The 16,377-nt window shown below is 33.3% G+C and overlaps 1 protein-coding gene across 1 annotated transcript in view; it reads right to left on the bottom strand.

Moving 5' to 3' along the window:
* The window catches only part of LOC126883939 (uncharacterized), a 42,745-nt gene extending 27,023 nt beyond the window's left edge, over positions 1-15,722 (bottom strand). Inside the window, exon 1 of the mRNA XM_050649712.1 lies at positions 14,926-15,722. Within this exon, the coding sequence (XP_050505669.1) occupies positions 14,926-15,654 (729 nt within the window). The 5' untranslated portion in view covers positions 15,655-15,722. The remainder of the gene's footprint in view (positions 1-14,925) is intronic.
* Between the last annotated feature and the right edge of the window lie 655 nt (positions 15,723-16,377).

Here is a 16,377-nt window from a genome sequence, read left to right as displayed (position 1 = left end):
TTTTAGCTATTACGAGAGCTACAATTTAGTAGTTTATCATTTTTTTCGTATCTCCAGTATTTTCGGAGATATTTTGAAGAAAATGATAAAAAATGCAAAATTGCAAAAAATAAATTTTTCTTTAAACTCTAATTTTTCTAAAATTAGGCATTTTAAATAGGTCAAACTTCTTGGGTGTATTGATATTATAAATATAAAAGTAATTACAGAAAGGCGAAGACCAATTTTTAGTTACAAGGATAGGTAGGGTGTTGTTTTCACTGTTTTTTTTTTCGTCGAGAAAAATAGGTACCGACATTTTTTTGATCATAAGTTGCTCAATTTTTATGCTAGAAACTATTTATTATTTTTTTTGAAAGATTTTATTGTATGCTTGAAAAAACATCGGTGTAGGTTTTCCTGGAAAAATGCAAAGTTTTCCCATTATTTGGTTTTAATTATTTCAAATTATGCATTTAACGAAAAAATCTACCTTTTAACATGCCGTATCTCGGTTTGTATTGGTCGTAAAAATATTATAGAAAAACAGTTTCGTTTATGTTACTAAAAGATACAATTTTGATATCTACAGTTTTTTTGATTAAATTCATATTTTTCGAGTTATTCTCAAAAAACCCTCTAAAAAAGTCGATTTTTCCGTCGAAAAACTGTTACTTTCAACCACGAATAGCTCGAAAAATATTAGTTTTTCGAAGAAAATGTAAAAAACATTTTTTTCTTAAAATTACCTTTTACATCAATTTACATGGTTAAAATGTAATAAAAAATTCCCACCCTCGAGATGGGGTGGCAACTACCCCCAAGGTTTTAGCGTACAACATCATGATATAGAAAATGATCTTTGGACTATTCCCTACCTTCTGTGAAAATTTCAAGTAAATCCATGCTGGACGAAAAAATTGCGAGCCAAAATGCTTCATTTCCTCGACTATTTTGTAGCTGGAATATTGTGTGCGCCACTCATTTTTACGGCGATTAGCGGTTTTTCATTCTTGTATCAGGAGTTTTTTTATAAATTAAATATCTGAACTGGAATGTAATGGCATTATCGCCCAAATGGGCTAGGTAGTAGTTACTAGCTACTAGCACTAGTATGGGATACAGTCGTAGTAGTAGACATTAAATTTTGGTATAGGGCAATACAAGTTCATATCAAAGCCAACCCAATATTTATTTTTTCAATATACCTAATTGTTTGTGTCCATCGAATGTACACTAGATTTTTTTTCATCCGGAATAAATTTAAAAAAATATTGCGATATCTGGAAAATGAACTCAGATTGTCCGATTCAGTTTAGCGTCGTAACTACTATAACTTTATAAACTATTAACTATTTCGGCGATAATGGCACAGCATAGAAAACGCAACAGCAGTGACACACTAGTAGGCGGGAAAAGTTCGCGCACTATTACGGCGCAGATCGTCGGCCATTTTGTGCGTAGTACCAGACAATGTAGAAAATCGACAGTGTTGCCGATTTGTACATAATTATCAGATTTACTTAACTTTTATGACATTGTGATAATATTAAATATTTTTTAACATAATTTTATACGTATGCCTGTAAGAATTATGTCAATAATTGGGACATAACACAAAATATTGACGATGAATGGCGATTGTATTGTTAATCTTTTGCATAAATTCCAGAAATTATTCAAAAAGAATCTCTCACGAGTAATAAAGTTGGTGACATCGGCAACACTGATGAACTAACACATCACATCACCACTGAGATGTACTACGCGAAAAACGGCGACCCTGTACTTTTCAACTTCAAAGGCGGCATCAGGGAGTGTCCTTGCTGGTTTCGTTTATTATGCTGTGATAATGGTTTAATGCAGTGGTGCTCAGACTTAAACTGAGTGGGATCTACCACATAAACTGCAAGTGTCCAGCGATCGATTGCTAGTAAAAAAACAAGTTAGAAAAGAAAAAACTTTATTGCACATTTCTATTTGTTAAAAAGTGGTAAAGTTGAGCATGTGGTGAGTAAGCACAGTCCCCATATTTTACATTTTTTGTATTTTTTTCGTGAATCGCGATCGATTTCAAAAACTTTGGCAATCGACCGGTAGATCACGATCGACCATTTGAGCACCGCTGGTTTAATGGATGATATTTTGATGATGGATGATAGTATCTGATACAGCTATGGTCAATTTGGTATCTGAATTTATTATAGGATTAGTCTGCTTAAAACACCGTTTTACCATCGGAAAATAGATTTGATCATATTTACGAGGCCTATAATTTAAAAACTCGAATTTTCCCAAATATGAGGTAACCGTGGTTAGACGCGTCTGGAGGCCTCCTACAAATTCTCGGTTATTGGCAAAATTCTTAAAGTTAAATGTTTTAGTTTTTCGGCTGTGCTGAGCTGTGTGTATGTCCGATCTTGACGACTTAGGCACCATTTCAAATCCAAACTTAAGAGCAACCAATTGGGTGTACTCACGGTTTTCCTGTCTATCTTTGAACCTGAGATACATTCACCCAAAAAATATGCCCTGTTGTACCTACCTGCAACCTACTCAGTGGTATAGTTCTCTTATGAGTGGTCAAAAGTCACAAGCTACACTTGTTCTGAATCGGTGCTGATCCCTTCTTGAAACATAGAAGAACATTAGATCGGTGTAACTTTTCCACACACATACAAACATACCCACATACATACCCACAAACATTTTCCCCTTTTTAAATAGAAAATGAGTAAAATTTCTGAGCTCGATAACTTTTGAATGGTATAAGCGGTTTTCAAAATTAGACAATTGTTGAAAATGTCAGTCAACACTATCAGAAGCCGCAGAGATCGGACTTAAATTTTCAAAAAATTTTCAAAATTTTTGGGAGTTTTGGAGACGAGAACAAAAATCCAAACCTCAAATGGGGAGGGCCGTAAAATCCACACCCTCGGACCAAAATGGATGGTTGCTATATCGATTGACTGGTCTTTTCTTAAAGTTTAATATTAGATTTGGTCCATTTTTCAATTCAGTCAAGTTGACACAATCGAAAATTACGCATATACATACAAAAAGACCGTATTATTCAGTAGAAGAGTTTCTTAATGACTAACTAAGAAATCACAGTAATGTACAAGTAACTAAAGTGTATTTATCTATATTTGGGTGTCACATACAGCAGCTTAAACTTATTAGTTCCTTTGTTTGTGTTTTATTATATGATGTTGTATGTTCAATTTTGCAATTTATAGTAATTTTGCAATATATTGGTTTTTGTTTTTTTACTTCACTTTTTTAACTTGTTTATATTTTTTTTATTGACGATTTATCTAATTTTATAAAATTGTATTTGTTATTGTTATGTATATCTTTTTCGTGAATCTATGTTAAGCTTTGTCCATAAAATTGTATAATTTTAAGTGACAATAAAGCATATTTCTATTCTATTCTATTCTATAGGGTGGAATGCATAAAACGTATCATCTGCTAATGCTTCAAGTATGTACTACATTATTGAAGGATTTACTACACTTACAAAGCATTTACTTTCCTCCGTAGCATATGCTGCTATTTACCAGATACATAGAAGAATGTACTATGCTTTTGAAGTATTTGCTATTTTAGTAGTATTTGGTCCAGTTTAAGTGAAGTTGGTGGATGAACGACTTCGGCGTAACTGGGTGTTTTTTTGTTACAACAAGGTGTCGTAGAAAAAACTACAAACTAAGAAGAAAATACTTAATTTGTAGAGTCATTCTTTTATCAAATAAAATTTAATTATTCTCAAGAAGATTAACAAATAACAATTTATTTTTCATTTTTATCCTCGCGTAATTCTTTTGTCGGTTCGGAATCTGAGTCACTCATTTTTACTCATGTACAATTATTCTAATAATTAGGTACGTAAAAATGTGAGATCACAAATCACAAGCACATGTAAAACTAGTTCCATCACGATTGGTAGATACCTCATGTCAGTACTAGGTACTTCTGTTGTGTAGTATGTTCTTCTCAACAAAAGCACATACTTTCATGTAAAAAAAAATGCTCCAAAGTAGATACTATTTGCTGAAGCAACAGCATGTACTACGTTTTATGCATTCCACTAATAATGTCACATAATATAGGGGGTGTGCGCCACTAACTACCGTTTTCTGGGAGGCATGCGATGAATATGTGAAGGTGGCATTGAAATTTAAAAACATAAAAAAAGTCTCAAGCACGACAGACTACCTGAGAACCTTATTGTTCCAATTGATAAAAATAAAAAAGATAAAAAATGCATATATTAATAACACACACTTGTATATCTACCAATGCTGACGTCTCGTGATAAGCAGTATTATAATTTTTTATTTATTCATTCAATATAAAATACTTCACGCTGTGATTTCTAGTAAAATATTCTCAAGTAGCTAAAAAACCAATGTGACTGACAAATCCTAGATAAAAACTCATTATGAAACAATTAACTATAAATTTATCGATATATATTATAATTTTAGTACTACAAACCTTACTAAATAAACACCTGTAGCTGTATGAATTTTTCTGTTAAATTTTCCTAATAAGTTTTTTGAGTTGTTCACTAGAAAAATTTTATTAACTCGTATAGAGATAAATAATTACCTATTATATAATGATAAAGGGTAGTCCATGTTGAGATAGGCAAAATGCCCTCACTCTTAGAACTACAATTTTTAATTTTTTTACGTTCTATGTGATTAAAAAATAACACTCAGTGCCATTTTAACCCTCCATCCTCTTTCCTCCTCTCCCGCCTGCAAAATGTCATTTTTTCGTTTGTATTTTTTTAGATGCAATCAATTTAATAATTAAAAAAAATCACACGCATTGTTGAGGCTTTTGCAAAACATTACTTTTTATAGACTGGTAGTTTGAGTGAACATAACCTCAAAATGAATTTTTTCCGAAAAAAAGCGTATAACTTTTTATTTGAAGATGGCTACCGGTCTGTTTTATTTTGTGTATTATATCACACTATATTTTTTATTTTTTCAGATTTTTCCGAAAGATGCGCCATATTTAAAAAACCCGAAACCAGGTTTTTAGGGTTTTTGGTAATTTCCCCCATTTTATAGCCTTCAAATAGATACGTCACGATTGTTTAGGTTGTATATAATTTGAACTATGTAAGTCCTTTAAGTCCTTTAGAGGAAGACCACCTACTCCTTGGACTGACGATCTCAAGAAAATGTCTAGAAATTGGATGCAAAGTGCTCAAAATAGATCACAATGGACAAAAATGAGGGAGGCCTATGTCCAGCAGTGGGCGCAAAAGGCTGGATGATGATGATGAGGAAGTTCTTTAAGACATTCAAAAATAGAAGACACACGTTCAAATCTCCCAAAAATATGGGAGGTTTTTTATGTTTTTTTTTTTGGGTTTGAACATGTTTCGATCATTTTTGAATGTCTTAAAGAACTCAGTTACTCCAAATTATATATAACCTACCAAACAATCCTGATTTGATCTATTTTGAAGTCTATACAATGGGTAAAATCCCCAAATATTACAAAAAAACAGATATGCGAATTTTTGAAAAAGTTTTACCTTACGGAAAAATTTGAAATAAATTGCAGCCATCTCAAAAAAAGAAGTTGCATGCTTTTTTCAAAACAGCATGCGTTTTGAGGTTATGCATGTACACTCAACATTTGTTTTAAAAGCCACAACTATTTTTGGTCGAGGGGGCAGGGGGAAGTGGGAAGGGTTAAAACTGTGTTAAGTCATATTTTTAATATCACAAAATTGAATTCTGGGAATGAGAGAATATTGCCTACCTTAACGGGGGTATACTTTATACGATAAGCATTTTTAGGCTTGATATATTTTTATCACAGACAACCAAAATACTAGATGTTAAAGTCAACTAAATAACTGTATCATAATATAGAAAGAGCTCCAGTAAAAATACGAATAAACTCTCAGAAAATATAAAGGACTAAAATAGGGGTTTGCGTCTCACCAAGGCTTTTTAAAATATGAGTTGAACAGCCTTTGAAGATGAACAGTTTATCTTTTACTGAGATTCATCAAATTGTTTGAGAGTTTTATCAATATTCTTGATTAGTTCCTTGATGTGCATTTGTTATTAAGGAGCTCCAAATTGATTTTTGATGATACTTATCAGCCACTTCGGAAGCTGGTTTCTTGCAGCACTTTTGTTGATATCACAAAATGGTTCTGGGCCTACAAAGGGTTCTCTGGTTTCTTTTCTTCTGCAATCTAATCTGCTATTTCAGTTGCATCTACCCCTTCTTGACCCGGCACCCATATTAAATACACTTTAGTATCTTTTGAGAGCTTGTTGAGGAGATCTTTGGAGTTCCTCATAAGTTTGGATTTGGTATGATCGGTGATCGTTTTCGTTACAGCCAGAATATGCGCTGGGTCATGTGTGTAGATATTTATTCTTTTTGCTTTGGTGCGTCCTTTCAGGATTTCATCAATGCAGGCCACCAAAAGAAAAGCTTATTCCTCAAAGACTATACATTAACTAATCTGTAAGATTTGTACCTTCTTCTTAAAGTTCCCTCTCCTATCGGAGGTTGGATATCATAATGGATATGGTCACTTTGTTGGCTGCTGCTCTGAACAGTTGTAATAAACTACAGTTTAACCATTCTCTAAGGTTCCTCAGCCAGGAGAGGCGTCTTCTTCCTATGCTTCTTCTTCCTTGGATTCTTCCTTGCATAATAATTCTCAGCAACTCGTATTTTTCTCCTCTGGTAATGTGAGCTAAATATTCCAGTTTTCTAGTTCTTATACTCTTTATAATTTCTAACCCCTTATTTAAACGTCGTATCACTTCAACATTGGTAATCCTTTGATCACACTGAATTTTCAATATTCTTCTGTAACACCACATTTCGAACGCTTCTATTCTTCTTATGTGTTGTCTCTTCAATTTCCAAGCTTACATTCCGTATAGCAATATAGAAAATATGTAGCATCTTAGAGCCCTCAATCTGAGAGGCAACTAAAGGTCTTTGTTTGTAAGCAGTGCAGTGTCTTAATTTTTATAAATGCTTGCCATGCAGTTTCAATTCGGACTTTAATTTCTTTACTTTGGTCATTTTTGTCATCGACCCAGGTTCCCAAATTTACTTATTTTTATTTGGGTTTTATTAAATTTACGTCTTTACTTTTTCTATTTGGGTTTGCTCTATCATTAACCTTTCATTTCCATGTTCTGTTTTAGAGACGATCATAAATTTAGTTTTTTTCTTGTTTATTTTTAGTCCGTATCCAATGCAATAATCGTTAATTCTATTAAGCAATTCTTGTAGCGATTCCAGGGTTTCTGCCATTATAACGGTGTCATCAGCGAATCTTATGTTATTTACTATTCTTCCGTTTATAGAAATTCCATCACTTAGCTCCGCTATCGCTTGCTGAAATATGGCATCACCGTATAGGTTAAACTGTAGCGGCGACAGAACACAACCCTGTCTTACCCCTCTCTTTATATCAATATTCTCGGATTCTTGTTGTTGTATCTTTATATTGGCCTTTTGATTCCAATACAGATTTATGATAATTCGTAAATCTCGTCTGTCTATATCTCTGTTTTTCAATAATTCTATTAGTTTTTCATCTCGGACCCTGTCGAATGCTTTTCCGAAGTCGATGAAACAGGAATAAATATCCAGGTTCATATCTAAGCATCTTTGAGAGAGGACATTAAACGCAGACAATGCCTCTCTTGTTCCAAGTCCTTTGCCGAACCCAAATTCGGTATCATCCATATCATATTCTAGCTTTCTGTGTCCATGAATCATATCACCTTTAGAAATATTTTGAGGGTATGGCTTATTAATGATATTGTCCTATAGTCCGAACAATCTTTGGAATATATTGTTTTTGGTATTGTTACAAAGGTGGACACCAAACATTCCTAAGGGATTTTTCCGCTTTTATATACTTCATTAAACAGATCCAGTAGTACAGGTAGAGTTTCATCGTCTAGACATTTCAGTAATTCCGCAGGTATTTTGTCTGGACCTACAGTTTTTCCGTTTTTTGCGTTTCGTATTGCTTGTTCGATTTCCTCCATTATAATCTCTGGTCCCCTTTCGCTGTCGATTTCTTCCGGTTTTTGTCTATTATCCTCAAACAGATCTGTTATGTATGCCTTCCAAATTTTTAATTTCTCCGTGACTTCTATAATAATTTTTCCATTTGTCTTTAAGAAGGCCATCTTTCTTTTTTCGCTGTGTATTTGTGATTTCCTTTATTTTCTTGTGCATGTTAAAGCTATCATACTTTTTAGAATATTCTTCTATTTCACTACATTGATTTGAAAGCCAGGTGGATTTGGCCTCTTTTATTTTCTTTCCTATTAATCTCTCTACTTCCTTGTATTTTTCCTTACTCCTGCCTTTATGTTTCCTTCTTTCCTCCATTAGCTCTAGGATTTCTGAAGTCATTCATCTCTGTTTTTTTATTATTTTTGTGGGTAATATCTTCTTTCCTGCCTCTACTAACGTTTCTTGTATCATGTTCCATTTGTCACTAACATCTGTTGTTTTATCACGTCTTGTTTGATTTTCTTTAAGTTATCATTTATTTCTTGTTTTAACCTCTGACGTACAGGATCTTCTTTTATATTTGAGACATCAAATCGTGGTATATTTGTTTGTTTTTGGATCTTTTTCAGTTTTATCTCCATTACGCCTACTAATGGATTATGATCAGAATTTATGTCAGTTCCGGGGTATGTTCTCACAGACCTTATAGTGTTTTTATATATGGATTTGATTAAAATTTGTGATTGTACCAGGCTGATCTAGTACCATAAGCAGTATTAGATCCATTAGTGAATCATATTGTTTGGGACTTTTTGCTCTCCAATCTGCTAAAGATAATAAATGTGGATAAATAAACAAAATACAAAATTAAGCAGGCGAAAGCACAATGGTTAAAAGAACAATGCGCAGAAATAGAAGAATTCCAGAAAAGACATGATACACTCGGGTGCAAAATTAACCGGACACCTTAAAAATGGGTAATTTTTGATGTCTCGCAATTCCTAAACCTGCTGTCCGATTTAAGTGATTTTTTAATATGTTTTTTAATATATTTTATAATATAGCCTTATTCTTCAACAATATCGTTCCAATAATATTGTTGCTAAACAGGTAAATTTTCATTGTATACCGGGTGTACCAATGAAGCTGTGTTGTTTTCTAAAATTTCGCATCGCCTTGTGGAGTATTCTAACATTTACAAAATACTCAAATTTAAACCCAAATATAGTCTCATGTTTTCTCAACATTCTGTTTTTTGAGTCTTTCCCTTATGTTGGACCGTTAAAAAGTTGGGTACTTTAACAGTTAGCCATGTTTTTTATCAAAACAGTATGTTTTTAAATAAGCATGGCAAACTTTATGGAGTTATTCTACATGAAAAAATAATGACAGTTTGCTTTATAAACCTATGTCCGCAAATGCTTAATTTCTAAGATAGAGGGTGTTGAAATTTTTGTTATAAACTGACGATTTATTTATTGCTTTAAAACCGGTTGAGATATGCAAATGAAATTTGGTGGGTTTTAAGACGTAGTTATTATACAACTTTTGACATACAAGTTAGAATTTAATATTCACCATTGGCGCGCATACGGGTAATATGAGCTGTCATATTACCCGTATGCGCGCCAATGGTGAATATTAAATTCTTAGTTGTATGTCAAAAAATGTGCAATATTTACGTCTTAAAACCCACCAAATTTCATTTGCATATCTCAACCGGTTTTAAAGCAATAAATAAATCATCAGTTTGTAAGAAAAATTTCGACACCCCCTATCTCAGAAACGAAGCATTTGCGGACATACCGTTTATAAAGCAAACTGTCATTATTTTTTCATGCAGAATTAGCCTTTAAAGGTTGCCATACTTATTTAAAAAGACCCTGTATTGATAAAAAACATGGCTAGTTGTTAAAGTACCTAACTTTTTTATGGTCCAATGTACGCGAATGAACAAAAAGCAAAATGTTTGGAAAACATGAGGCTGTAGTTAGATTACAATTTCAGTATTTTGTAAATGCTAGAATATTCCACAGGGTGATGCGAAGTTTAAGAAAAAAACACAGTTTCATTGGTACACCTCGTATACAATGAAAATTTACCTGTTTAGCAACAATATTATTAAAACGGCATTGTTAAAGAATAAGGCTCTAACATATTAAAAAATCACTTAAATCGGACAACAGGTTTAGGAATTGCGAGACATCAAAAATTACCCATTTTTAAGGTGTCCGGTTAATTTTGCACCCGAGTGTAGTTTAAACATACATAAATACATTAAAGAATTAAGTCCCAACATCATAAAAAGATAATCGGGAATACTGAAAGATACAAATGGGAAACTTGTGTTGAATACAAACGAAAAATTTAAGAGATGGAAAGAATATAGAAATGAATTGTTGAGAGGCAATAGAACAAAGCAGATGGAAGTACAAGTAGAAGATGATATGGTTTTAAGGATATTAAAAGAGGACACATACCGAAACAATGGTAATTTCTCTCTCTCCTCCTTCTGTAATATCCCTAAAAATACAAATGCTAAAGATTGTACTGAATACAGAACAATATCATAATAATTCATGTTCTAAAATTACTTTTGAAAATAATACATGTTTGTACAAATAATAAAAAACTGAAAGAAGGAATATAATATGATAGTCAGTTTGGGTTCAGAAAAGGACTAGGAACCAGAGAGGTGTTATTTGCTATTAATATGATAAGTCAAACATGCAGGGATATGAATGTGCGTGTGTACGTTTGTTACGTTGATTTTGAAAAAGCATTCGACATAGTAAGGCATGAAAAATAAGTCCAAATTCTAAAGACAAAAAATATAGGCAAAAGGGACTTACGAATAATAACAAACCTTTACTGGAATCAAAGAGCACAAATTGTAATAGAGATAACGAACACACTCTGGCAATTAAAATCAGAAAAGGTGTTAGGCAGAAATGTACGAGGCCCATTTGTAAAATAAAGTTCTCTATGCTGCTGAAAAATAATGCGACGTGCTGGCAACACGAAATTACACATAAAACCTTCATCTCTCTTACCACATCCGTTTCACCACGCTGCATTGCTCAGTGTCGGCCTAGCAGCTTTCGAAGATGGAGGTCTTGGTCGCTGTTACCGCCAATGTAAAATTCATGCTGTGATACCTTTTTTAAATGCAAAATGGATTTTACCTATTGACATTTTATTTATTTATTAAGCTCAACAGGCCTTAAGACCTAGGGCAGACCTATTGACATTCATCGACAGTTAATCGAAGTTTATGGGTAAAAGCGCATATCAAGTGAAGGCGTTCACTGAATTCTCTACAGCATTTGCGAACATGTTGAACAGGTATGCACTTTGTACATATATGTGATAGGATAGGAATGTGATAGGATAAAAGAGAGGGAGACTTGATGTGTAATGCAGTGTTGCTAGATTTCTCCCAGCACGTTGTACTATTTCTCATCAGCATAGGTAACGTTTTTTACAAATGGCATTAGCGGTAACAGCGAACGCGACCGTTACATTCGAAGGCTGCTAGGCCGACACTGAGCAATGCAGCGAGGTGAAAGTGGTGCGGTAAGAGAGAGAAAGAGTTGATGTGTAAGGCAATGTTGCCAGACTTCTCCCAGCACGCCGCATTCTATCTCAGCGGGTGCGGTAATCTTTTTTTACGAACGACCCTAGTATTATATGTCCATTACTACTTAATGTAATAGTGAAGCCATATTTGAGGAAGCATTACTATCTCAAAGTGAAGAAATACTAATTAATGGTTGAAACATAGTTTTTAATTTCGTACCACTTTTTTTAAAAACATGTTTTAATATTGTGAAATATAAAATTATTTTACTCTTGAGTGAAATTAATATTTTTAAACATACCTCGTATAAAATTGACAAAATTAAATATCTGACATTTGTACATTTTATAGCATGCAAAACATTTTATGAAGAATAACTTTTTTTGTAAGGTTGATAATAGAACATTTTCTATAGGTTTCAAGTTACGAAAACATACGGTATAAAAGTTCAAAAAAGATTTTTTTACATTTATTATTTTTTAAGCTTGTTATTAAATAATGTAGTTTAGGTAAGTTGTACAGATAAAAGTTTTTATAACTTTTTATAAACTTTTTTTAATTCATATTTTTCGGTTTCCGTATTACATATTTTTATTTTTCTTAATTTTCTCAAAAAGAAGTTGATCATTTCATAAACAAAATTCATGTACGTAACATTTTCTGCTTAGACTGTACTTATGCACATATTTTTTTCTTTGTAATATAAATATAAAATAACTTTAAATGTTCTTTAATTTCCTATTTCTCGAATTTAATTTGATAAAAAAATGAATAACCATTTTCAATTTCGTTGCAAAACGAAAACACAGCCGAACCATATTCTAGTCCAATCAGAGAGTGCTGCAAGCACCCCTACCGGTTTCGAAACTTATTAGTCTCTCATCAGGAGGCAAAATTCGTTCGTTGCAATCCGGGGCTGCACGCTGGGGTTTGTTTTGGGTGGATCAGGGAGAGCAGCATATGTGCCTCCTGATGAGAGACTAATAAGTTTCGAAACCGGTAGGGGTGCTTGCAGCACTCTCTGATTGGACTAGAATATGGTTCGGCTGTGTTTTCGTTTTGCAACGAAATTGAAAATGGTTATTCATTTTTGATTTACATTTACTCTGTGTGGAGTATGAAGGGAACCATTCTCGTTGGAACTTTACCGCGCTGAGCAGATGGGACGTGAATTGTAAATTGTAGAATTCCCTCATCTTCCTTAGTCTCAGCATCCGCATGGCTTGCAAATTGTAGAAGCCTCGGAGGTGTAACCAGAGAAGGTTCCCATTGTTTTCATTCTGGTGGGATGTAGAACGGCATTATGTTGTTTTATATGCCATTAGAGTGAAAACTTAGTCTTTTTTTTTAATTTGATAAGTTCATTAAAAAGATATGTTACGTTAAGACGAACGCGCGCTCCGACGAACGCCGCCGTACAGTGCGCCAATGTTTGTGAGAGGGGTGACTCGAGCGTTATCACTAAAAAAATGTAAAAGCTATAGATTTAACTTTAGAAAAAAATTTATATATATATAATTTTTTTCTGCAGCTGTCGCGAAAATAAAACTTTCGGTATGATTTATTAAATCGAAATTACCTACCATTTTACACAACTTGTACCGAAAGTAACTACTTTCGGGACGATTTTGGGTAGCTAGGTAACGGCTTTGACAATAACATCAACTTTGTATTTTATTATGACAACGCTTGTCATTTAAGATTCGTGTGTGTTTTCGCCAATGAACTGTCAATACTGATGGAATCGCCATGAAGTTAGTTTAATGGGGCCAGGATGAGATAGAAGATAATCAGGTAAAGGAGGGAAGATAATCGCCATCTTTCATAAACAAACAAATTGATAAATAGTGCTCAGGTACGTCAGGGTTGCCAGATTGGGGTATTTTCCCACAATTTTGGGTTAATTTGAAAGCGTATAGGGGAACTTCTCCAAGCAGAAATGGTTGAAAGATTTTTTGGGGGGAAAATTATGGAAGATTTTAAGGGGTCATGGGAAATTAAATTTGCGAATGTACACATTGAACTATATATTATACTCTCATATAATCGAAAAAGATAGGACATGAATTATTTTCAGGGCCCTCTGTTGATAAGTAGTATAATTTTGGTTTACTGTTCTCTACACTTGACTAATAATTTATTAAAATGCGGCAAAAATTTAAATTTGGGTGATTTGAAGGAATTTCAGTTTCTAACTAGGGGTTTTACAAAATCACATCTGGCAACTCTGGTGGTAGTTATAGCAAATTTTACCTGAAAAATTATCTGTCTCTCTAGTACCTCTCTCTTGTATGTTGGCGCCAATCTCGCTTCAGTGTTTGAATGGGACAGGGCCATTCCATCCGTGTTGACAGTTCGTTGGTTTTCACTCAATTTTTCGTTTTTCAATTCAAACAAATGGAAGTCAGCAGTACAAGTGAAGCCGGAATGATTCCAGATGAGATTGGGGAAATTAAGTATCAATGTAAATAATTGTTATTATTGTGTTATTAATATTCATAAGTAGATTTTTCTAATGTTGAATTCACGAGAATAACTTTAAAGTGTTTAATAAAAGTTCATAAGTAAAGTTTATCCATATATTCTTTTTAACAAGCAAAACTGCTGAAGAAAAAATATTGTACGTAACACGATTCAAAAGTGATTTTACGAGACTCGCAGGATTCCAGGACTCGCCTACGGCTCGGCCTGGAAACTTCCTACTCGTCTCGTAAACGATCACTTTCAGAACTTGTTACGTAAATTACTATTTGTGTAAAATTTTCTACTTTTCAATGGTAAGGTCAGTGTTTTTCTGAAGTTTATATTTTCGTAAGTATTTAAAAAAGAACTAATTTTGCTGTTCATTTGTTTAATAAAAAATAAAGCACCAACTTTTGAAGCAGAACTTTTTGATATGTTGTTTATTATAGGTACATTTCTGAATCAAATTATCAAAAGCTGTATCTTGTTTGATTTTGTCCGTAAGTAAAAGCTCCATTGACTCCACTACCTTCCCTAGAAGAAATATCCAATGATGTTTTTGAGTTAAGTTAGACAACGGTTTTAAATGTGAATTTAAGTAACAATAAGTTGTAAAATCTAGTTTGTTCGTTGGTGTATACGAGTATGAAAATTGTTAATATTGAATAATAATTTTCTGTAAACATTTTCTGGAAAAATATTATGTACCTCTTATTTCCTATTCCTATCTTGAACATACTCATCAATTACACGGACCCTTTATTTATCGTGGTTATCATTTCTTGCAAACACACAAACACTGTAACTAGGTACTATATGTTTATAGAAGTATTAGCAGTTGACTTTATAATTTTACTTACCGCAAACTTCAACAAAGTGTTGTTCTGATGGTAATCTCCATGAACTAAAACAGAATGCTCGACACTTTGATTTAGAATATCAATGATACTTCTTCCGTTAAAATTTTCTAACGCATCTTCAAAATTCTTTAACAGATCTAACCTCATACGGAGCTTAAGACTGAACTTCAATTTCTCAAGTCGAGCATCAAAGAATTGAGCCACTTCTGCTAACATAGTCTTCGTAACGACTTGGCAGTTGGAGAGTACTTCATCGAACTTTTCTTTGTGAATATGACGCAAGGCGAAAGATAGAGCATGAAATTTGGCAATTGTATTTAGTATTAGTTTGAAATTGTGCTCACTCAAATCACCAGACACAGCTTCGAATCCTCTTTTTTCAATATCATCTAATACGATAATTTCTGTACCTTCCTGGTTGAAGACTTTGTAGCATTTTTGAAACTCTTGCACTGGATTCTTTATCCTCAAGTACTTTTGTATATCCTTAAATAGGGGAGTAACTCTGTTTAATACGTAAGCTTCCCTTTGGAAGCCCTCCGCTACATTTACACCCTTTCCTAGTTTGATCACCAGATTTAAATTTTCGCCACTTGTCTTCACGTCAGCTAGCACTTGACGGTCGTCTTCTTTGTCGTTTTTCTCCGATACCAACTGCACGTTCTCAAAATCAGAGAGAGCCGTTTGTACTACTTGATTGAGATCAATACTCATACCGTTTTCTGCCATTGTGTAACTCAAACGGCAATTGTGAAACGATACAATTAACTACTTGATTTAAAAAATATGTTTCGTTTTTATATTTCCGATAACGAAGAAGTATAATTTGTGATAAGAGAGATATGCTTGAAAATTCGGAGTAATGCACTTATGTGTTGATAATTAATAATTATTAGGAGTTTACCTACAATAAAAATGTTTTATAAGGTGAAAATATTTATAAAATTATTTATACAATTTTGCTTCTTCTACTAATATTCATTTATCGATAATATTTTTTGGCGTATCATGGAACTAAGTAAATATACCCTTTTTACTACAAACACACACTTACGTCAGTCAAGATTTCTGACGTCAGAGCACTGTCAAACATTAAAATGTGACTTTTCATCCTGGCCATATTTCTTGCATAGTGAGAAGCTCGGCATCATTACTTGTCAGAAATATTTTTATTTGGTTTCGTTTAATGTACAGTTACGATCACGGAATAGTTTACACCTTAATTTTTATATTGTAATACTGTAAAATTGCAGTGCCGTACGGATTTGATAGATGTCAAAAAGTCAAAAAGTTTCAAAAAGCCAATGCTTGTCAAAAGTTTTGCGAGTGTTGAAAAATAAAATAAAACGACATCAAACTCCTCCAAAATGGTTAGAATGCATTTGAAAAATGCGCAAAAAGCAAGAGCAATTGCCAAACTTGAAGAAAGTTGGTCCCTAAGGCAAGTTGCTG

Source organism: Diabrotica virgifera, chromosome 4 (genome assembly GCF_917563875.1).
Source record: "Diabrotica virgifera virgifera chromosome 4, PGI_DIABVI_V3a".
In the NCBI taxonomy this organism is placed as follows: domain Eukaryota; kingdom Metazoa; phylum Arthropoda; class Insecta; order Coleoptera; family Chrysomelidae; genus Diabrotica; species Diabrotica virgifera.
The sequence above is the reverse complement of the archived record's forward strand: the minus strand, read 5'-3'. Positions and strand labels throughout refer to the sequence as shown.